Genomic DNA, 24,100 nt, shown 5'->3' on the forward strand with positions numbered 1-24,100 from the left:
CCTGCCCTAAACAATAGGGATTCTAGTGTCTTCCTCCCTGATCAGGGCTATACTGAAGAAAAGCAAGGTAGAGGTTAAGAACGCAGGTTCTAAAATCAGACTGTCCCCATTCAAGGCTTGCCTCTTACCATGTGACCTCAGGAAAGTTAATTAACTTTCCTTAAAATAGGCTATAAATAATGCCTACATCACAGGGATGTTGGAGATTAAATTATTAAATACAGAAGCGTTCAGTGAAATAGTGTTAAGTATCATCATCATTTGTACCCCTGAATCATGTAGGTCACTCTCTGTGGCCTTCTGTTTGTTTTCAATTATCTATAGCAGTGCTGCTCTATAGAACTTTCTGTGAGGATGAAAATGTTCTGTCTTGTCACTGTCCAGTATGGTAGCCATGAGCCATATGTGGCTACTGGGTACTTGAAATGTAGCTGGTATGACTGAGGAACTGAATTTTAAATTTTATTTAATTTAAAAATATACAAATACTATCCTGCATACAGAGCTCTAAAGAATAAAATCACCAGCAGAGGGTAGCACAAGTCCACATATGATGTTAAAATGATTCTAAAATCCTCATAGTAAGATACCTTAATTGTTGGTATTGAACAGGGAAATGGAGATAGGTATAACATAGCATCCTGAATCTATAAGAAAGTCTAGATTGCTAACAAAATTCTGAAATGGACGCCATGTGTATACAACATGATTATAAAACATCTCTCACAAAACCCATAGAGGAAAGCTATGCTTTGTAATCAAATTCTTGGAAAGTGGAACACTGATTCTTAAGTTAAAAAAAAAAAAAAAAATCGAATTCTGACTGATTTATATTCATAATGATTCCTAGAAATAAATACTTCTTAGTAGTTAATAAGCAACAAAGAGAAATCTGGCCTACTTCAAGCATTTAGGTTATTTAGTAGTTCTATAATTTAGAGGAAAGAAGTGGTTTGTCCTCTGTTATTAGAATTTTTAAGAATATGACTTAACTTCCATAGGTATAGAATGATAGAGCTGATCCTTAAAGAAAGTATATTTATATAGTATAGGCCAGATTTTCAAAATTCTTACATTAAAATTCACGTGGTAAAATTTCCTAAAAGATCACGATGTATAAAACAAAATTTCCCATATGTAACAGTCTGTTTCCTTGCTAAGATTAAGCTCTTACCTGTAGTTTACCATAGGAAATTGTATTCTAAACACAATAAAGCATATTTGCTACTAAAATCTCCTTATAGGGAAAGAATTAACTCTTAAACTTATATAGGATATATAAACCTATTAAATCCTGATTATTAGTCAACAGTTAACCAGAATTAACTTAGCTCTACACTCCTATGAAAAAAACGTGTGGCACAACCAATTTTCAAAGTTAATACATATTGAGCACTTTCTGTAGGTCATGCATGGTTTTCAGTCATTTATACTGTTACATTCATTATCCTGTTCAATTTAATCCTTATTATTAGTAGTATACCTACTATCCAATAAAAGAATAGGCTTAGAGAGGGTAGTTCATGCAGCTAGGGAAGCCCTAGTGTACACTTGGTAATTTTGTGAAGATTCTGACCCAAGCCTTCATAATCTAAGTCCTATATCCTTCCAGTGGCACGAAGGAAAATCAAGGATGAAAGAGCAAGTGAATTAAGGTCCCTTCTAGTGTGCGGGTTTATGACCCTCATAGACTAACACGAATGTCTTACCTCACTATAATCTCCTCCTGTACTTTCTTCCGTTTTGGGGGTCTTCCTCTTCTTTTTCCGGTTTTCCCAGGAACAGCTAAGACACTTTTTTGGCCTTCACTTTCCCTATGAAATAGCACATTAAATCAAAATGTTCTGTAATAGAATTGATACTCAGCTCAGTCATGATCTTGGGTTCCTGAGTTGAAGTCCTGCGTTGGGCTCTGTGCTGACAGCTTGGAGCCTGGAGCCCACTTCAGATTCTGTGTCTTCCTCTCTCTCTCTGCCCCTCCCCTGCTTTCACTCTCTCTCAAAAACAAACATTTAAAAAAATACAAAAGGGGCACCTGGGTGGCTCAATTGGTTGAGCGTCTGGCTTAGGCTCAGGTCATGATCTCACGGTTTGGGAGTTCGAGCCCCGCTCTGGGCTCTGTGCTGACAGCTCAGAGCCTGGAGCCTGTTTTGGATTCTGTGTCTCCCTCTCTCTCTCTGCCCCTCCCCTGCTCGTGTGCTCTCTCTCTCAAAAAATAAACATTAAAAAAAAAATTTTTTTTTTAATACAAAAAAAAAAGTAAGATGGTAGCATTATTTTGGGACACTATGGAAACAAGGTCCCTTCCTCATTTAGGAAGCATTTAGTAAGGTGTACATTTCAGGCATTCTTTAAGGTCTTTTCGGTCCTATGCTGATGAAGCAGATCGTTAATTCTAGTAGAAAAAAGGAGCTATCAAGAGTTGATTATGACAGGAAAACCACTGCAGTGATGTGGTGGTACTATGGGCAACCTGCTGTATAGAGCAGTCTATGTTAAGGCAGTGGGACTCCTTGGGAACCTCAAGTCCAAACAACAGTATCTTTCACCATTCTGATAGCAGAGGCTACATTATGAATTCGTTTTTATTTCTGCATGAAATAACTCTTTGCCAACTCTTTATACACATGCTGTTATATCTGACTCCTTCAGAAGAAAAAAATTTGTGCTGCAGAATTCCGATGTATTCAATTTTTATGACATTTCTGTATAGTAGCTATCCCAGCCCTGACCTCACAGATTATACCTGCTCAAAGAGAGTTCTCCATTGGATTTTCCTTGCACTGGGTCCTCCTTATACATTCGTGTTCCATAGAAATACCAATAGAGTGCCCCAGAATTGTCTTCACCCAATGGTTCCACACGGAGACTATCTGCATCCAGACCCTTGGTTGAAGAACAGGGAAAAGAGGTTTGGGGAAGTAGGAAACAAAACAAAACGGGAAAACTAAAATGAAGTTTCAAATTTATAGTCAGATAGACCTCATATTTTAAAATGCCTAAGCATCTTATGTAATGTTCAACCAGGACATCTGAAACACAGATAGAATGGGAAGATGGCACCTTCTTTGAAGAGCAGGATATGGAAATATTTCAAATGTTTCCCACCCCCATCACTGCCCCCATTTTACCAACAAAACAAAACAACAAAAAAGGAATTCTGATGAACATATATTTGGTTTGGCCTTACTGTTATTTATGTGTGTGTCCATAAAAGGAAAGACAATTATAACAGAGTAGAATCCAATGTTGTGAAAGCTTTGTCCCACGTGAGCTCTATTGCAGCTCCACCGTAACCTACAGTAACCTCTTATTCTAGCTGAGATCCAGTAATACAGCTCCCAATTTACCCCAGGCTCTGACCTATTTTGGCCTCCCCACTGCTATTGAAAATCTTGAGTCCTCAGCTAAGACTGTACTTAAATTGCACAATGATTTTATACTGAGTCCATGAGCAGAGCTGAAATGAGAAGTCATCAACACATTTAATCATTTCTGACTGAACAGGATTAGAAACTGACCTCCTATGAGTGAAAAGCAGTAGCTCACACTCTCCCTCTGAGATAGACTTCCAAAACAGGTAACAGGAGAATAAGGAGAAGGGAAGAGATATTATATCTTCCTTCTCCAATGCATTTTTTGTAACATGTATGAATGTATGTATATAGTAGGGATGAACCTCACTCACTTGAATATGTGGGTTATAGTCTTTGTAGCTTTCAATAAATATTTCTATTAAATAAAATCAAATTTTAAAACTTGGGAAACAAAATTCAGTAGCTAATTTAGTTGCAATTTTGGCTGATGACAGGGTGAATAAATAGGTGCCTGACTGTTCCTTTGTCAGCTGGAACTCAGCCACCTAAAGACAAAACCAAACTAGAAATTAAACCAAAATAACATACAGTCATCTAAATGTATGGCTTGGATTGCCTTGGCTACAGTGGTCATTGCATACATTGTTAGCATTAAGAGTCCCAAGACTAGGAACATAAGCCAAACTAGCTTTTCTTAACATCATCAGATTTTATATCCTGATTGCCTGCTTTTTTTGCTCTAGGAAAAGGGTTTGCCAGTTGAGCACCTTGAGAAGATCGAAGACATCATCTGCATCTAGCCGATAATCACAGAGGCGGTGTAGGATTTCCACACGAGTACGAAGGGGTAGGTCTTGGAAACTGGCTTCTCTCAGAGGGTTGGGCTTCCCTTCTTCAAGCTCCCAGCGGTAGTTGATGATGTCCTCTAGGTAGCTGTGGAATGTCTGAGGCCTAACCATATGGCCCCAAACACAAAAATACATTAGTATAAATTACAGAGGATGGGTAGGAAAGGGGGAGAGAACTGATGGTTTGATAGTTGACAAATGTTAAAAAGAAAGCAGGAAGTAAAAAGGGGTCTCAAAGCCCCTTACTGAAGTTTCATGTTATTATACCATCTACTTGGACCATATACTGTCAAATTCCAAAGAAGATAAATATGGTAAGAGGGTTTCTCACAGAATAAGTTGTTGTACTTCAAACCACAAATAGCATGTTCTGGTGAAAAGATAAAAGTTCTAATAATCAATGGTATAGATTGTGAAACAGGCAAGTCTTACCTTCACTCATGCAATTAAAAAGAGACTATACAGTTTGAATGGTAGCAGTCAAAATTAGATCTGTAACTGAGATGGCAAACAAAAAAAGAAATTCAGTGTTTGCCTAACCTAATTAATTCATATTTCAGGTTAAGAAATAAAGATGGAAAAAACTTCTCTAGAATACAAGCAGCTACTCCTATATGCAACTACAATTTTGTATTGTTACATAAACTTTAAAGCTTATCACAAAATACTATATTCTAAATTTTGAAGATTAATTTTTCTATAGGAAACATTTAAGACAGTTTGATGGCAACTTAAATTTTTCTTGATTAGAGTTTGGCAATTCTATAAACTGCATTTTGATTAGTACCTAAATGTGCCTTGTATTTAATATAAAATAAAGAGCTGTTTAGTTGTTGGATGGTTATTCTATCTCTCAACTATTAACAAATCTGGGCACAATTTCACCTATTGCTTGATTAAAATTTTTTTCTCACTAAGCAAGGAGCTCTAAAGAAGTTATATGTCAATGTAATTTTAAAAAGAGGCATGTGGGGCGCCTGGGTGGCGCAGTCGGTTAAGCGTCCGACTTCAGCCAGGTCACGATCTCACGGTCCGTGAGTTCGAGCCCCGCGTCAGGCTCTGAGCCCCGCGTCAGGCGCTGGGCTGATGGCTCGGAGCCTGGAGCCTGTTTCCGATTCTGTGTCTCCCTCTCTCTCTCTGCCCCTCCCCCGTTCATGCTCTGTCTCTCTCTGTCCCAAAAATAAATAAAAAACGTTGGAAAAAAAATTTAAAAAAAAAAAAAAAGAGGCATGTACCATGTTGACTGACAATCTGTGGTAATTATGTTTGTAGAAAAAGTCAGAGGAAATATTCATGGGAAAAAAAATCAAAGGGCCTTGTGCAAATAAGAAATTAAACATTTTGCTTTTTCAAAGAGAGAAGACACTACCTCCTTACTATTGATACATCAACTGGGGAAAATGTGAACAGAGTTAGCTTATTATGCAGCAAAATACTTCCACATATCAAGGCTCTCACAAATTTGATTTGACTGCAGCATTCACATTCAAAGCATAAGCACTGGCATATGAATACCTGGGCTTGAACCTTAGCGGTTATGGACTACTTCCTCTCTCTACTGCCTGTGAAGCTGGTACTGCCCCTTCAGGAGGGAGGAGCTAGACAAAGAATAGCTCAAACTGGCGGTAAAAAGCAGATACTGTGGCAATGGTGAATTAGAAAATAAAATGGGGTGTATTTTTAAAATTGTTTTTTGGTAGCAAAGTGTATGAAGATTACAATCTCTCTTTGGTACAATAGCCCTTTACTACATGGTTTCTAGAATAAAAAAAATTTTTGTCGTTTATTTTTGAGAGCACGTGAGAGAGACAGAGTGCAAGCAAGGGAAAGGCAGAGAGGGAGAGAGGTACAGAATACGAAGCAGGCTCCAGGCTCTGGTTCTGAAATAGTACAGAGCCTGACGTGGGGCTTGAACCCACGAGCCATGAGATTGTGACGTGAGCCGAAGTTGAATGCTTCACTGACTGAGCCACCCAGGCGCCCCTCTATAATTTCTAATGTACACATAGTACTCCAAGCAACAAGGCATGTTTTTCTTGCAGTAAAATAAAATATGGAATCTTTAATACTGAGATTATTTCACCAGAATGGCAGCTTCGCTGGAGGATGTGGCAGGAGTCAGGCTGGACCAGGCTAGGGAAACTTCTAATTCCAATGTGAGGCAAAGGAAGCACCAGCATACCAGTCCTGCAAACACTGAATGTGTATAAACAGTGTTGTTCTTTGTGCCTATAATCTGTCTGAAAGCCTCTACTTGTCTCAAAGAAGTGCATGTTTGAGATTCCTTTCCAATAGCCCTATTATCCTACTCAGTTTCAATTACATTGCTTTTGCTAAAGTTTTCTTAAGACATCTCCATACCTTACCAAGAGATACTTGAGGGCTTAGAATTCAAGCTAGATAAACCTCCTCATATAAATCTATATCCCTTTCTTAAACATCAGAAATTCAAAAGGGGGAAAAATGTTTCAAAGGCATTTAAAACAAAAAGCCTGCGGGAAGCCAAAAATCAGGCTAACACTTTCTATTTAGTGGTTCTTAATCTATAGGACATAAAACGCTTTAAGAATTTGATTAAGACCATATACTCTCTCCCCCTGAAAAAGAGCACGCCCACAATTTTGTGTGGATGATCAGATTTTGTTTCTTAAAGGAAGAAGACTATATGGGCACCATGCTGCTGAAAATTGCTGGAACATTCCTGACTTTTTCATCTATGTAGCTCAATGCAATTCTCTCTTAATGACTTAAACACCTCTCATCTTTCTGAAATATAATGAATTAAAATGAAATTCTGAATTATAATGAAATGTCTCAATAGAATATGGTTAACAGAAAAATCAAATTAACCAAAAGTTCTGAACACAACCAGTTTCACTTTTCTCTGGTCTGAAAAAGTTCCAAATGCTCTTAAACACCTCTCTTTTCTTTATTCCAAACTCGCAAAGTTAGCCATTTTTGAGAACCCCACCAATTAGCTTCAGACAGTATATGCTTCTGCGGGTGAGACCAATTTTGCAAGGATGGCATGACCAGAGTAAAGTATGTTAGCACAAATCTTGGCTGCTTGGAGCTGGCCTCTTGATGATGCAGGGCAACACATTTTAATATCTGCAATCTATATTAAATGATCACAGATGAAAAGAAGACTGTTGAGTTCTTTGAGGCATGTGTTAGTTCTCCGAGACACGAAAGGGTATCCCACAGTCTACTTGCAGAGGAACAATTAAGACATGTCATCATGGGTAGCATAATGGAGACCTAAATGAAAAAATTACATTCTTTTCATTGGCTACAAGTATTTCTGAAGCAAATGAAATACATGTGTGAATAGTTAAGCCACATTTAACACCAAGCACTGGATTAGGAGAAAGATTTTGGTTCCAAGTGAAGCAACAAGTAAAAGGCTAAGAACATCTGAGAAACTGTTTATTCTTTTTTTTTTTTAATAAACTGTTTATTAAAGATCATACAAAGACACAGAACAAAACAATTTAAATAACATATCTTTTCTAGGGCCATATAGTGGCTGCTGTACCCAAACATCCTAAAATCAACATGACAGCCAGGATAAGTTAAAAAATCATGGTAATTTTAAAGAATTTAATTAAATTAAAGAATTTAAATTTTAAATTAAAGAATTTAAATTTTAAATTAAAGAATTTAAATTAAAATATGAAATATATCTTTTAGCAGAGAAGCATACATATAATATAAATTTTACATGCCTTTATGATTATTTATGTTGGGTAACAAAAAAGTACTGAAAGTCAACTGGAAATCAATGTGTAATAATCTTTAAAAAGATAAAATACCTTTTTTGAATGGAAGCTGGATGGGACCTTAAATATTATTGGCATTGAGAAAACTGAAGCATCAGGTAATATGTGAAAAGGCACAATAAGAATTCTGAATATCTTCTTTTTTTAAATTGATCTATCTATCTATCTATTGAGAGAGAGAGAGGAAGGGTCAGAAAGACAGACTCCCAAGCAGGCTTCACATTTATAGCATGGAGCTCCAACCAGGGTTTGAACCCACTTAACTGACTGAGCCACCCGGGTACCCCTGAATAGCTTCTTATAATTTAAGGATGCATACTGCTAACTCTAGACCCACTAAAACACACAGATACTGGCACAGACACACACGCACACACACCCCCAACAGAGGAAATAAAGTAACATACTAACAAAAACAACCCAAAAAGAAAGCACTGAAGGGCCAACAGAGGAACAAAATATCAGAAAGAACAAGAAAAGATACTCAACATCATCAATCATTTGAAAATGCAAATCAAACCCACAATGAGACTAGCAGAGTGAAAATTAAAAGATGGATAATAACAAGTGCTGACTAGGATGTGGAGAAACTGGAACCCTCACATACTGTTGGTGGAATTGTAAAATGGTGCAGCCACTTTGGGAAAGTTTGGCATGGTGCTCTAAAAGTTAAACACAGGGGCACCTGGGTGGCTCAGTCAGTTGAGTGAATGACCAATTTTGTCTCAGGTCATGATCCTCACAGTTCGAGTCCCTTTGTCAGGCTCTGTGCTGACAGCTCAGAGCCTGGAGCCCGCTTTGAGTTCTGTGTCTCCCTCTCTTTCTGCTCCTCCCCCACTCATGCTCTGTCTCTCTCTCACAAAAATGAAAACACATTAAAAAAATTTTTTTTTAAGTTAAATAAAGAATTACCATATGACTCAGACCGTTCCACTCTTAGGTATACACACTCAATAGAAATGAAAACATACATCCATACAAAAACATGTACACACATGTGCATACATAGCAGCATAATTTACAATAGCCAAAAAGCTGAAGCAGTGCAAATGTCCATGAACTGAAGGATAGACAAAATGTGTATCAATACAACAGAATATGTTTCAGCCATAAAAAGGAATGAAGTACTTGATTCATGCTACAACACAGAGGAACCTTGAAAACATTGTGCTAAGTGAAAGAAGCCAAACACAAAAAGGCAAATATAATTATGCTAACCCTTATAACAAATACCTAAAACAGGAAAAAACACAGAGATAAGAAGCAGTTTAGTGGTTGCCTGGGAATACAGATTGGAGGAAATGTGTTGTGGCTGCCAACAGGTATGAAGTGTCTTTTGGGAATGATATTACACAATTCTGTGAATTGTACACAGAATTGTACACTTGAAAAAACCAGAGGAATAAGTGGAAAACCAACCTTAACAACAATTGCATTAAATGTAAATGGAGTAAACATCCCAACTAAAAGGCAGAAATTGTCAGACGGAATGAAAAAAACCAAGACCAACTGTAGGATATCATCTATAAAACACAATTTAAATACAAAAATACAAACAGTAGAAGGATAGAAAATCATGTATCAGGCAGAATAGTTTGGAGAAAACAAAAAGCTAATGCACCAGGAATACATAACAAAGCTTTATGTATGTATCTAACAATAGAATGTCAAAATTCATGATATAAAAACTGACTGAACTAAAGGGAGAAACAGACAAATCCACAAATATAGCCAGGTATTTTTAACATTTTCCTCATTAATTGATATACTGAGAAGACAAAAGAATCACTAAGGACACAGATCTCAAAAATACAACACGATCTAATTGACATTTACAGAATACTATACACAAAAACCACAGTATTTTCTTCTCAAGTGCATATGAAATGTTCACTATGATATACCATATGCTGGGACATAAAAGAAGTCTCAATAATCTTAAAAGATTGAAATCGCATAGAATATATTATCTGAACACATGGAAATTAGAAATCAACAAAACTAAGATATCCAGAAATTAAATAACACACTTGCAATTATTCACGGATCATAGAAGAAATAACAAAATAAAGTAGAACACATTTTTAATGACAGTGACTACAGTACACCAAAATTTGTGGAATGCAGCAAACTACTGGTTAGAAGGAAATTTATAGCTCTAAATACCTGTACTGAAAGGGCAAAAAATTTTAAAAACAGTACTGTGACTGAAGAAGAAAAAGAACAAGTTAAAGACAAAGTAAACAGAAGAAAATAATACAAATAAGAAATCAACAAAAACAGATGAAATCATTAAAATAGAAAAAGCAAACAGCAGGTAAAGTAAAAAGTTGGTTCCTTAATAAATATTTGAAAAGTTGATAAACCAGCAGAAAGACTAAAGAGGGAGAGGAACAACAAATTATATATCAAGGACAAAAAGTGAAGTTATCACTGTAAATCACACAGAAATTAAAAGGAGAAGAGAGTATTATTAACAGCAATATGGAAATAAATTTTAAAACTTAAAGGGGTGCTTGGGTGGCTCAGTTGGTTGAGCGTCTGACTTCAGCTCAGGACATGAACTTACATTTTGTGAGTTCAAGCCCCACGTGGGCTCGCTGCTGTCAGAGTAGAGCCCACTTTGGATGGATCCTCTGTACCCCCACCTCTCAGCCCCTCCCCTGCTCACACTCTCTCTTTCAAAAATAAATATTAAAAAAAAAAAACTTAGAGAAAATAGACAAATTCCTTGAAAAATGCCAAAACGACCTACCAAAAATGACTTAAGAAATAGAACATGTGGACAGCCTTAATCTATTAAAGAAAGGGAATCAATAATAATCAAATGCTTGCACAAAGAAAACTACAAACCCAAAGGTGGTCAATTCTTCCAAATACTCAAGGAAGTATAAAGAAATTATACTAACTCTTTCAGAAAAGAGAAGAGAATACTTTTTAATCCTTGTACCAAAATCGGACAAAGAGAAAATAAAATTAGAACAATATTCCTCATGAACATACAGGTAAAATCCTCAACAGATTATCAGCAAATCAAATTCAGCAATATACAAAGGGGGCCAACACTTTATACTTAATGGTGAAAGACAGAATACTTTTCCCCTAGAATTAAAAGAATATATATTGAGTCGTCTTAGCCAGTAGAATAAGACAAGAGAGGAAGTACAAGGGACACACAGAATGGCATGGAGGAAGCAAAACTGTTTTTAATTGCAGACTAGATAAAAATCATCAGGAATCTACAACAAAACCAGTAAAACTAAAAAGTCAATTCAGGAAGACTATAAAAACATGGTCAATATATAGAAATCTATTGTTTTTTGTATATACTGGAAACAAATAACTAAAAAATAAAAATTTAAGGGGCTCCTGGATGGTTCAGTTGGTTAAGTGTCTGACTTCAGCTCAGGTCATGATCTCACAGTTCATGAGTTCGAGCCCCACGTCAGGCTCTGTGCTGACAGCTCAGAGCCTGGAGCCTACTTCAGATTCTGTGTCTCCCTCTCTCTCTGCCCCTCCCCACTCATGCTCTGTTTCTCTGTCTTAAGAAAAAATAAAAGTTTAAGTAATTCCATTTACAGTATCATCAAAAATGTAAAATACTTAAAAGCAAACAAAAAGATGTCCAATATTTTCACACTGAACACTACAAAATATTTCTGAAACTAAAGAAGAAAAACAAATGGAGAAACAAATACAGCTTTCAAGGACAGGGAAATTCAATGCTCCTCAAAATGTCTACTGCCTCTAGCAGGTTGCTGCCTTTTTATTTATTTATTTTTTTGAGAAATTAACAAGCTACTTAAAAATTTATATGGGAATGCAACAAACTTGGAACAGTCGAAACAGTGAAAAAAAAAATCCCCTCCCAATAAAATTGGAGAACTTACGCTCTGGATATTCAAGACAATCTGGTATATGTGCAAATATAAGATATATTGATTTATGGAATGAGGCAAAGTCCAGAAATGGACTGAATATATATATATATTCGTAAGTGGGAAAAAATGAAAGGGTGTCTAGGTGGCTCAGTCAGTTAAGCATCTGACTTTGGCTCAGGTCACAATCCCAGGGATCTCATGGTTTGTAAATCTGAGCCCGGCATCAGGGTCTGCACGGATAGCATAGAGCCTGCTTCGTATTCTCTGTCTCTCTCTTTCTCTGCCCTTCCCTGGCTCGTTCTCTCCTCTCTCTCTCAAAAATAAACATTAAGGGGGCACTTGGGTGGCTCAGTCAGTTAAACATCTGACTCCCGGTTTTAGCTCAGGTCATGATCTCATGGTTCATGAGTTCAAGCCCTGCATTGGGTTCCACGCTCTCAGCACGGAGCCTGCTTGGGACTCTCTCCTTCTCTCTTCACCTCCCCTGTTCATCCTCTCTTGCTCTTTCTCAAAATAAATAAATAAAATTTATATAGACAGATATAGATATATAACATTAACCTTCTACTTCACACCCAATACAAATACGAACTCAAAGTTCATCATATTCCAACTGCAAAAAGCTAAAACTAAAACTAGAAGAAAATCCTGATGTTGAGATAGGTCCTGATTTCTTTGACAGGAAAAAAAAAATATGAAACATACTTAGAAAAAACTGATAAATTGGATTTCAACAAAATACTCTGCAAAACAAATGGAAAGGCAAGCTACATACCAGGAAAAAATATTCACAACCTATTATATATCTAGTCATCAGGGAAGTGCAAATTAAAACCACAATGAGTTATCATGTTATACCCTCTAGAATCAGTAAACTTAAAAACTGGGTAAAATTAAAAATGGCAAATGTTGGTAAAGATATGGAGCAGCTGGACTGTTTATTTGTTATTGGTAGGAATATTCATGTTTCAACTACTTAGGAAATTGGCAGTTTCTTAACCATATTCTTTAAACATGATTCAGCAATTCCCAAGAAGAATGAAAACATATGACCACAAAAACATTTGTATGCAAATGTTTATAGTTGCTTTACTCATCATAGACCAGAAGGAACATACAAGTCCATCAACTAGTGAACAGATAAACAAATTGTGATATTTCCTTTCACAATGGAATACAATTTAGACTCCCCCTCTTCAAAAAGGAGAAAATTACTGATAGAAACAGCAGTGTCAACAAATATCACACAGACATTATGCTGACTGAGAAATTAGACACGAGTATATACTGTATAGTCTCACTCATATAATATTCTAGAATAAGGTAAAACTTAATCTATAGTGATAAAAAAAATCAGATCACTGGTTGCCTGGGGTGCAACGTGGGGGAGGCGGACAGCGTAGATTTAGTGGCAAAGTGCACCTTCTGCAGAGATGGAAATGCCCTGTCATCTTGAGTAAGATGGTGAAAACATGGTGTATTCATTTGTCCACAAAAAACCTGTACACTTAAACTGTGTGAATTTTATTGTATCTAAATTATATATTAATAAAGAGGAGCTAAAATGACTCATTTCACAGAAGTATTGTAATTTCCAAAAAGATAAATAATATTTCTACAGAGGGCAGATAAGACCTCTAAATATTAAATGTTTAAGAGTCTTTAGAGAATCTATTACAGAACTTCCTTTTTCTGGCTGGAACCATGGAGGGTGCAGAAGAGAAGAAAAAGAAGGTTCCTACTGTGCCAGAAACTCTTAAGAAAAAGCGAAGGAATTTCGCAGAGTTGAAGATCAAGCATCTGAGAAAGAAGTTTGCCCAAAAGATGCTTCAAATGGCAAGGAGGAAGGTTATTTATAAAAAAGCTAAGCATTAACCACAAGGAATACAGGCAGATATACAGAACTGAGATTCGAATGGCTAGAATGGCAAGAAAAACTGGCAACTTCTACGTACCTACGGAACCCAAATTGGCATTTGTCATTAGGATCAGAGGTATCAATGGTGTGAGCCCAAAGGTTCAAAAGGTGTTGCAGCTTCTTCGCCTTCACCAGATCTTCAATGGCACCTTTGTTAAACTCAACAAGGCTTCAGTTAACATGCTAAGGATTGTGGAACCATATATATAGCATGGGGGTACCCAAACCTGAAGTCAGTGAATGAACTGATCTACAAGTGTGGTTATGGCAAAATCAACAAGAAGCAAATTGTCCTGACAGATAACACATCGATCACTCGATCTCTTGGTAAATATGGCATCATCTGCATGGAGGATCTGATTCATGAGATCTATACCGTTGGAAAACATTTCAAAGAAGCAAACAACTTTTTTGGCCCTTCAAGTTATCTTCTCCACGAGGGGGAATGAAAAAGAAGACCACCCATTTTGTAGAAGGTGGAGATGCTGGCAACAGGGAAGATCAGATCAATAGATTATTAGAAGAATGAACTAAGGTATCTACCGTGATTATTTTTGTAATCTGGTCAGTTAATAAACGACTATTTTCAAATTAAAAAAGAGAATCTATTACATAAAATTAGGTACAGAATTAACCCCGAGAAGCAAAATGTGTAATTGTTATGAGTTTCCACTTTGAGTGGAAACCACAAGAAAGCGAAACAAAGACCACACTGAAACACAAATTAGTCTAGATTATCTAAAAAGCACTCTACTAGGGGCGCCTGGGTGGCTCAGTCGGTTAAGTGTCCGACTTCAGCCAGGTCACGATCTCGAGGTCCGCGAGTTCGAGCCCCGCGTCGGGCTCTGGGCTGATGGCTCAGAGCCTGGAGCTTGCTTCTGATTCTGTGTCTCCCTCTCTCTCTGCCCCTCCCCCGTTCATGCTGTGTCTCTCTCTGTCTCAAAAATAAATAAACGTTAAAAAAATAAAAAAAATAAATAAAAAGCACTCTACTAAAGATGATAAAAGGAAAAAATCTTTTGGTGTCAAATATCATCACAATGAGCATTTGATGGGGAATATTTTTATAAAGCTTAAAGACATTGCTCAAGACACTGAAGCAATCTTATCTTCACTTTGACAGCTAGGAGCAAACCAGAAGTTCCTGATTTCCAATCCCTTGCTCAATTAGGGTAGGCTACTTCCCAATGAAGAAAAAGAACTGCCGCTTAGAGCAAGTAGTTGATGAATCACTTTAAATACCTACAGTTTTTATTGATACAGGCTCATAAAATCAACTGGCTAGAATTGCAATTCCAGGGAGACTAACAGGAGGAAAAGCACCTAGTGTTTCAAAAGCCATAACAAGTATGTTACCAACTCAAAGTATGTTACCCTGATTTTAAGTTTATATACTGAAGGGGATAAATCGGTAGAGAAAGTGCAAAAACAAAACAAAATAAATAAGAACCCATGTGTCCACCATCAAGCTTGAGAAAAAGAAAATTAGCAGTTCCTTAGATCTGTGGCACTGCAAGGATGGTCCCGGACCAGCACGTTAGCATCATCTGGAACTTGTAAAGAATGCAAATTCTCGGCCAGATTCCAACCTACTGAATTAGATAGCGGTGGGGCCAGCAATCTATCTTTTAACAAGCCCTCTAATTGATTCTGATGTTCCCTAAGGTTTAAGAATCACTACTTTAGATGTTATTAACCATTTATGCTTATCCCTAGCTACAGTATTCTCCCTTCCAACCAGGTAGAATCACTTTCCTGAATTGTGTTAATCATTCCCTTGATTTTCTTTATAAGTTTCCTACATATATTTATCCTCATTTAGTTTTTCTTGTTTGACATTTATAAAAACGTAATCACTGGTACATATGCTTCTGTGATTTATTTGCTCAACATTATTTTCTGGCCTGATTTATCCATGGTTATGTATAGAGCTGTGCTTTGGCTGCCCTTGGCTCCTAGAGGCCACTGCAGTTCTTAGTCATGTGAGCTTTCCCAACATGGTTGCTTACTTCATCAAAGCAATAAAGAGAGTCTCTAGAGCACCTGATAGCAAGATGGAGTCCTATATGGTATGAAATAATCAGGAAAGTGACATCCCATCAGTGTTGCCACATTTTATCGGTTAGGAGCAGATGCTACCCCACACTCAAAGGGAAGAAGGAATCACACAAAGACACAGAATTTCTGAGGACCTACTCAGAGTCAAACTGCCACATCCACTACCCATTCAGATGCAGCAGTCCTGTCTTTGTGGTTTCACATTCCAGTTTCAGTAACCTGAGGTCCAAGCTGATGAAACTCCTTCTGACTTATCAACAGTAGTCTTAAAGCTACATCAAAATGCCTACATCATTCACCTCATTTCATCTCATAGTTTAGGCATTTTATCACCTCACATCATCATGGTTAGTACAGAAGTATAATACACTGTAAGTACAGTACAGTGAGACACTTTGAGAGTGTGTGTGTGCATATTTATTTAACTTTTATCATAGTAGATTGTTAGAATTGTTCTATTTTATTTTTATTGTTGTCAATAAACTGTGCCTAATTTTTAATTTTTAAGTATTTATCTAAATTTCAGTTTTTACTGTGCCTAATTTAGAAATTAAAGTTTATCATAAGTATGTATCGGAAAAAATATAGAATATTCAGGATTCAATACTAGCCATTTTCAGGCATCCACTGGGGGTCCTGGAACGTACCCTCTGCAGATGAGGGACTACTACTTACTGTACCACTCTTCCTTGGCAACAAAGTGAACAAATTCCTTAAAAAAGTTTTGAACTGAGACTTTATTCTAAATGTCTCTCAGATACAACAAATTACTAAACACAGTTATAACTAACACAAAGCCAAACCAAAGATTTGCAAACGAATCCTGCTGTATGATGCAGAAAATATTGAGACATATATGAGAGCAAATATTACAATAGCGTACAATGGAACACATGTGAAAGTGACAGTCATGACTTGGGTACAGTTTTGCTGCTTACTTTAGTTTCCTCATGGATTAAAAAAAATTATGGGGCGCCTGAGTGTCTCAGTCGGTTAAGTGTCCGACTTCGGCTCAGGTCATGACCTCACGGTTTGTGAGTTCGAGCCCCACATCGGGCTCTGTGCAGTCTGCTTCGGATTCTGTGTCTCCCTCTCTCTGTTCCTCCTCCACTCGCACTCTGTCTCTCTCTCTCTCTCTCTCTCAAAAATAAAGATTAAAAAAAAAAATTAAAAAAAAAACAAATTATACCAGATGATACGAGATTTGAAAAACCTCTTAAAGCAGAGGTCCCCAGAGACAATTCACATGGTCCATGAAGCTAAGAAAATATTTTTATTTTACTAGCCTATAACAGAAATTTTACATTCTGCTCAATTATAAATGTAGGCAAAAAATAGTAGCATGAGTATTTTTTGTCAAAAGAAATCAGGTATTTTTGTATCACATTACAGATACTGTAAATATCCCAAAATAAACATTTGTAATCATGAATACTTGGAAGATAGTAATCTTGAGAAATAAAGCCTGCTGCTAGATTATGTTAATGAGTTAACAAAAAAATACATTACTGTATCAAAAATTTGTTTCATTAAATTTTACTATCCATATTTCAGTATATTTGGATCCTATTGTAATTCTATTTATTTTATGATTTCAAATCATATTCTTAGATATAGACTTCATTAGAATGCCAAAGAAGTACATAGTTCAAAATAGTTAAAAATCCTGTTTTAGATGAAAACCTGTAATGTTTTTCTTTTAATTCCTTTATAGAATGGGGCTGTGGGTTAGAGCTGGAGGTCTGGGATCACACTAAGGGACAAATCTATCCTATATCAATTACCAGCTGTGTAACCTTGGACAAGTTATTTAACCTCTCTGTGCCTCAAACTCATCATCCTTAATAGATGAGAAAGGAATTTATATTAGGCATCATAAGGATTCAATAAAGTTCCTGAAAAGCATTTGCAGCATTGGCTAGGACAGTAAGGATAAACAAACAAGCATTATTCTATCCTGTAAAGGCAAGAATCTCAGTTTGCAGAACGCAATGAAAAACAAATGTGGGTTCCGTATGCTAGTTTAAAGGTTAGAATGAGTTAGTAGAAACTAGAATAGTAATCATTTTTAGTTTTCTAAAAACAGGAGCTGGCAAACTATGGGTTGTGGGCCCAATCTGGCTTGCCTGTCTTTTTTGCTGCTGTTTTTTTTAAACAACCTGTAAGCTAAGAATGTAAAAAACCATCCTTTTGTAAATGCTTTGGGGGAAAAAAAAATCAAAACAGTACTATTTCATGGCATGTGAAAATGTTATAAAATTCAAATTTCAATGTGCATAAAGTTCTAAAAATGTCACAGCCCCAATCAGTCATTTAGGCACCGCTTCTGCACTACAGGGTGGAGTGGTTCCAACAGATCATGTGATATACACAAAGCCCCAAATATCTATTCTCTGGGCCTTTACAGAAAAAGTCTGCTGACCCCAGTTTCAAAACATGCAAACCATAATAGATAAGAGATGGAAAGCTGCTTGAACCAATGTCTGCTTTCTACTCAGCACGTGTAGAAACTCATGAAAATGTTTCTACATACACTGATACAATAAATTGATATTTATTAGTAGCTTGAGACTGTTTTAAGGCTTCTCATAAATTATTTCATTTAAGCCTCACAATAACTTTAGTACTGTTCTCATTCTGAGATGAGGCAAGTTATACATGAAGAGATTAAGTAGCTGTCTTACCTCCACATATCAGGTAAATCTCAGAACCAGAAAAGCCAAGACTTCATTTGTCAAACTTCCCTTCAGGATGAGATGAAAGTAAAACTTCAGAGAGCGTGCATTCACTCTAATTGCTAGTGGATACCACTCGTGGGACAAAATGACCATCACTTTGGGCAATTCCTCTCAATGGAAAAAGTAAAACCCATTGTAGCATTTTTTAAAAATGTTTATTTATTTTTGAGACAGAAGAGTGTGAGCAGGGAAGGGACAGAGAGAGAAGGATACAGAGGATCAGAAGCAGGCTCTGCACTGTCAGCAGAGAACGCAATCAAGGCTTGAACTCAGGAACCGCGAGATCAGCACCTGAGGTGAAGTTGGACGCTTAACCAACTAAGCCATCCAGGTGCCCCCTAGTGTACTTTCTAGTGTGGGTGCTCATTATACAGGTGTGTTCTCTAAGTATTCACTTAACTGTAGAACTACAGAATACACATTTTTCTGTGTGTATATTATATATCAATAATAACAAGTATTTAAAAGGCTGAGGTCAGAGCCTCATTCCAGAACAATTAATTCAGAAGTCTCTGGGCTGCCAGTCCCCAAATTTATCTGGCCATCCAGAAATATTTTTATTTCATCTGTACTTAAACAGATAAAATTAACTGATTGTTTTCCACAATACTCTGACATCTTATAGGTGTGTTTAGCAGAATGTGGTTTGAAAAATGCTGGAAAACTGCTTGCCTCCCTGCCCCAGCACAGAACAGCAGGTTCTGCTTTGTCAGGAAGAACTCTTCATCACTACTGGTAGGACCTGTGCTTCCCCACCTCCCCCCCACCCCCCATACCAAAGGACAATGAATATTAAGAGGACTGAGAGCCCTGGGCTCTTTTTCCCTTCTGTCCATCTGAGACTCTCTTTCATATTTTCCTTCAGTAGCAGAAAAGTCAAAGAAGTAGCTGCTGGCAAAATGGGAGGGGAAAAACTCCTTTCTCTCTTACCCGTTACAAGTATTTGAAATTTTATGAAATCTGACTGAGGCCTTTTCTTTTTTTTTTTAAAGAAATTAATCCCTCATTTCAAAAGAAATCATTTAGGAGTAACTGATACACTGTTGTGATAAGGAGGAAAGTACTTATAAAAGCTGCTATAATTCAGCACTGTGGAAGGGGAGCAGGCAATGCACTTTTCCCACTTCTGGCCTCTGTGCGGTCTTACAAAGGCATAAACTGTGGAGAGGACATAGAAGAAACGATGACAGAATGAAACTGGGCATTTGCATGTGACTGGTGAGCCAACACAGTTTTGATGAGAAAAATACATTCTGAAATCTATAAATGCTATTTTTACCTCTAGGTATATATACTTATGTGACAAATAAAACCTAGTCTGTACAGCTCATCCTGTACCTACCCCATCTTCAGGAAGGGGATGGGGATGCCTACTCTATACTATGGTGATTTTTTTTTAATATTATATTTTTGAAATTTTATTGTTTTTTTAAAATTTGAATTCCAGTATAGTTAACATAGGGTGTCGTATTAGTTTTAGGTGTACAATATGGTGATTCAGTAATTCTAAACATTACTCAGTGCTCATCATGGTAAGTGTGCTCTTAATACTCATCACATTTTCACCCATCCCTCACTCACCTCCCATCCAGTAACCATCAGTTTGTTCTCTATAGTTAAGAGTCAGTTTGTCTCTCCTCTTTTTTTTCTTCCTTTGTTTCTTAAATTTCACATATGAGTGAAATCATAGGATATTTGTTTTCTGACTGACTTATTCCACTTAGCATTATACTCTCTAGATCCACTGAATTGTTGCAAATGGCAAGATTTCATTCTTTTTATGGCTGAATAATATTCCTGTGTGTGTGTGCGCGCGCGCGTGTGCACACACACACATATGTATATATATATACACACACTCTTCTTTATTCATTAATCAATTGATGGATTCTTTGGCTGCTTCCAATGCTGCAATTAACATAGGGGAGTATATATCCTTTCAAATTAGTGTTTTTGTATTCTGGGTAAATACCCAGTAGAGTGATTACTAGATCACAGGGTAGTTTTAATTTTTTGAGGAACCTCCATACTGTTTTCCACAATGCCTGCCCCAATTTGCATTCCCACCAATAGTTCCATTTTCTCCACATCCTCAACAACACTTGTTTCATGAAAAAAAAACCATTTTTAATACTGCAAAAATGCATTAGTTTTATGTTAAGAAAAAATATGAAAGGGTCTGAGTTATAGGCCTAAAATTCAGATTCTAATATTCAAACTCTTGTTCTTTCAATTCTTTGTGGCAATTATTCACCTTCTAAAAAAAAATTTTTTTTTTTAACGTGTATTTATTTTTGAGTGAGAGATAGGCAGAACATGAGCAGGGGAGAGGCAGAGTGAGAGAGAAACACAGAATCTGAAGCAGGCTCCAGGGCTCTGAGCTGTCAGCACAGAGCCCGATGCGGGGTTCAAACTCACAGACTGTGAGATCATGGCCTGAGCCAAAGTCAGATGCTTAACTGACTGGGCCACCCAGGTGCCCCGGGAATTATTCACCTTCTAAATAGCACATGACCTGATAAATAAACTGTCTGGATTATGTCTCCTTCCCTGTAAAATGGACCTTATTAATCTAGATGACTTCATACCATCTCTTCTTTTTCTCACCAGAAGACTGAAAAAAATGAAATGAACCCAAGTGAAAATATAATGAATGATGAGAAAAGGTAGATTCTAAATTAAATACCATTATTTTATATATAACCATTATTTTCAAAGTAATTATGTTTATAGGAAAGTATTTACATACTTTTATCAAAGTAGTTACATACTTTTCTATAATTTTTGGTGGAGACTTATGGTAAATACAGGAGGAATAAAATTAAATGAAGAACAAGTTGGTTACAGCCATTTATTTTACAAAGGAGCAAGTCAAAATCTCTCATTGATAATTCACATATATATGATTCTTATATGTTTATATATGATATGATTCATATGTATAATTCAAATGCACACACATATATATAGATCCATTAATACTAAATATGATTATGCAAAAATCAATTAATTGGTTCTTGTCCACAAAAAATCCATCAAACTACCCACACAATTGATGAAATATTAATAACTAAGTAAATGTAATTAGATGCAAGCATACATACATCTTACCATTATTTTTAAAATTTTTTTTAATGTTTATTAATTTTTCAGAGAGAGAGAGAGAGAGCGAGCGAGCAATGGGCAGAGAGAGAGAGGGGGACACAGCATCTGAAGCAGGCTCCGGGCTCTGAGCTGGCAGCACAGAGCCTGATGCGGGGCTCGAACTCATGAACAGTGAGATCATGACCTGAGCTGAAGTCGTACACTTAACTGACTGAGCCACCCAGGTGCCCCCATCTTACCATTATTATTTAGTTTTGTTCTGGAAGATCTGGTCAATATGATAAAAACATGTATAGCAGGCAGCCTTTAAGAGGCCCAGAATGATTTCTGCCTCCTGGTATTCATCCCCTTGTACAATCCTCTCCCTTTAAGTGTGACAGACTGTCTATATCTTGCCTGTGATCGACAGAATATGGCAAAAGGATGTCACTTCCATGATTATATCAGATAAGACTCTCTCCTGACAGACAAGGGCTATTTTCCTGCTAGCCTTGAACACAAACAGCCATGAAGAGGCCACTTGGAAAAAAAACTGTGGGTGACCTGTGGGAGCTGACAGCAGCTCCCAGTCAACAGCCAGCAAGAAAATGAGGACCTCAGTCCTATAACTGCAAGGAGAGGACTCTGCTGTCAACCTGACTGAACTCGGACTGCTCCCTAGGTAAGCCTCCAAATTAGAACACGGCCCGGCTGACACCCTGACTGTAGCCCTGTGAGAAACTGAGCAGACAGTCCGGGTGAGCCCCATGCAGACTTCTGACCTATAAAACATTGAGATAATAAATGGATTTTTTAAGCTACTAAGTTTGGAGAAATTTGTTACGCAGCAACATAAAATAAATACATGGATCCTTGCTCCAGTCAAGCCTTGACAGGACTGTAGTCCTAGTCAAGGTCCTGGGTACCTGGATTGAAGTTTTGTAAGTGATCTTATGTTAGACACACCCAGCTAAGCTGCAGCCAGATTCTTAACCCACAGAAACTGTGATATAATAATATTTTGTGGTTTTTAAGTTGGTAAATTTCAGGGTAATTTGTTACATCATAGTGGATAACTAGTACAGCATAAAAGAGACAAGAAATAAAAACACCAAAAGGAAAGAGGGATGATAATCCTAGAATATCAGAAGAGAAGCAACTTAAAAAATAATCAGGATCAATAAACTGGGCAGATTCAAGATCTATTCAGAAGAATATATTTCCAAAGTACTTAACAGTGTGAATGGGATTCTCCTCTCAATGGCAACAAAAATTAAGATAGCCAGGTATGTTACCTGACATAGATGAATCAGGCTATACAATTTTACTGGATAATAGAGTCTGAATAAAAAAGCAATCTCAATATTGTGAAGAGGTCAATTCTGCTTGAATTTACTCATAGGTTTATTTGACTCCAATCAATATAAGGGGATTTCTTATAGAACATGATGAGATAAAGTAATCATTTTCCAGAAGAATGAAGAAGCAAGATTAATAAAGATAAAATTTATTCTATTTTTTGTAAATAGATTTTTTAAAGTTTATTTATTTTGAGAAAAAGAGAAGAGAGAGAGAGAGAGAGAGAGAGAGAGAGAGAGAGAGAGAAAACAAGTGGGGGAGGAGCAGAGAGAGAAGGAGAAAGAGAGGGAGAGAGAATCCCAAGCAGCCTCCACACTGTCAGCACAGAGCCCGATGTGAGGCCTGAACTCACAAACTGTGACATCATGACCTGAGTCAAAATCAAGAGTTGGACACTTAACCAACCAAGCCACCCACACGCCTCAAGACAATTTTTAAATAGAGGGATTAATTAGAGGGACTATCCTCATTGAACATTAAAATATAATATAAAGGAATAATCACTCATTGTTATTAGTTGTGTTCAGACGATATCCCTGTTTCATATACATAATGTTACTTCATCCTTAACAATAATCCAACAAGTAGATATTATCATTAAACACATTTTATTCATGAAAAAACTAAGGCAAAGCTCACAAAACTAGTGAAAATATTAGGGACACACAGTGTGGTATCAGAGCCAAAAGAGACTGACAGGTACAATTACAAAGAACCAAGAAAATTCTAACATGAGCAAAAACTTAGTAAAAGATCAAAGAGATATCACACCAACAGGGATGAGGAGATTTATTCCATAAATGATGAGATGACTTTAGCAATTTAAATGTTTAACCACAGACTGTCCCCTCTGCCTCCACTGTCACACATTGAAGACCATAGTCTCCACAAGAGATAGAACACTGTTTTATCCTACTAGCACCTAGGGGCTGGCATGTTATGGGCAATGTCCAGCACTAGCAAGGGTAAAGGAAGACTCTAGTGCAAGAGTGAAACAGAAGAGCCAAGAGGAGAAAAGCCTCACAATTTTTTTTTTAAATTTATTGTTTATTATTTTTGAGAGAGAGAGAGACAGAGAGACAGCAAGCAGGGAAGGGGAAGAGAGAGAGGGAGAC

At 36.9% G+C, this 24,100-nt stretch overlaps 1 protein-coding gene and 1 pseudogene across 4 annotated transcripts in view; one reads left to right on the top strand and one right to left on the bottom strand.

Moving 5' to 3' along the window:
* CECR2 (CECR2 histone acetyl-lysine reader) overlaps positions 1-24,100 on the bottom strand; it is a 180,681-nt gene that overhangs the window by 54,426 nt on the left and 102,155 nt on the right. For all 4 annotated transcript variants that reach the window (XM_060658929.2, XM_060658930.2, XM_060658928.2 and 1 more), the window contains exons 3-5: positions 4,085-4,268; positions 2,747-2,886; positions 1,710-1,814 (exon numbers count right to left, since the gene is read on the bottom strand). In XM_060658929.2, the coding sequence (XP_060514912.1) occupies positions 1,710-1,814; positions 2,747-2,886; positions 4,085-4,268 (429 nt within the window). The remainder of the gene's footprint in view (positions 1-1,709; positions 1,815-2,746; positions 2,887-4,084; positions 4,269-24,100) is intronic.
* On the top strand, positions 13,520-14,335 carry LOC132694932 (large ribosomal subunit protein uL30 pseudogene; annotated as a pseudogene).

This window comes from Panthera onca, chromosome B4, assembly GCF_046562875.1.
Source record: "Panthera onca isolate mPanOnc1 chromosome B4, mPanOnc1 haplotype 2, whole genome shotgun sequence".
Lineage (NCBI taxonomy): Eukaryota > Metazoa > Chordata > Mammalia > Carnivora > Felidae > Panthera > Panthera onca.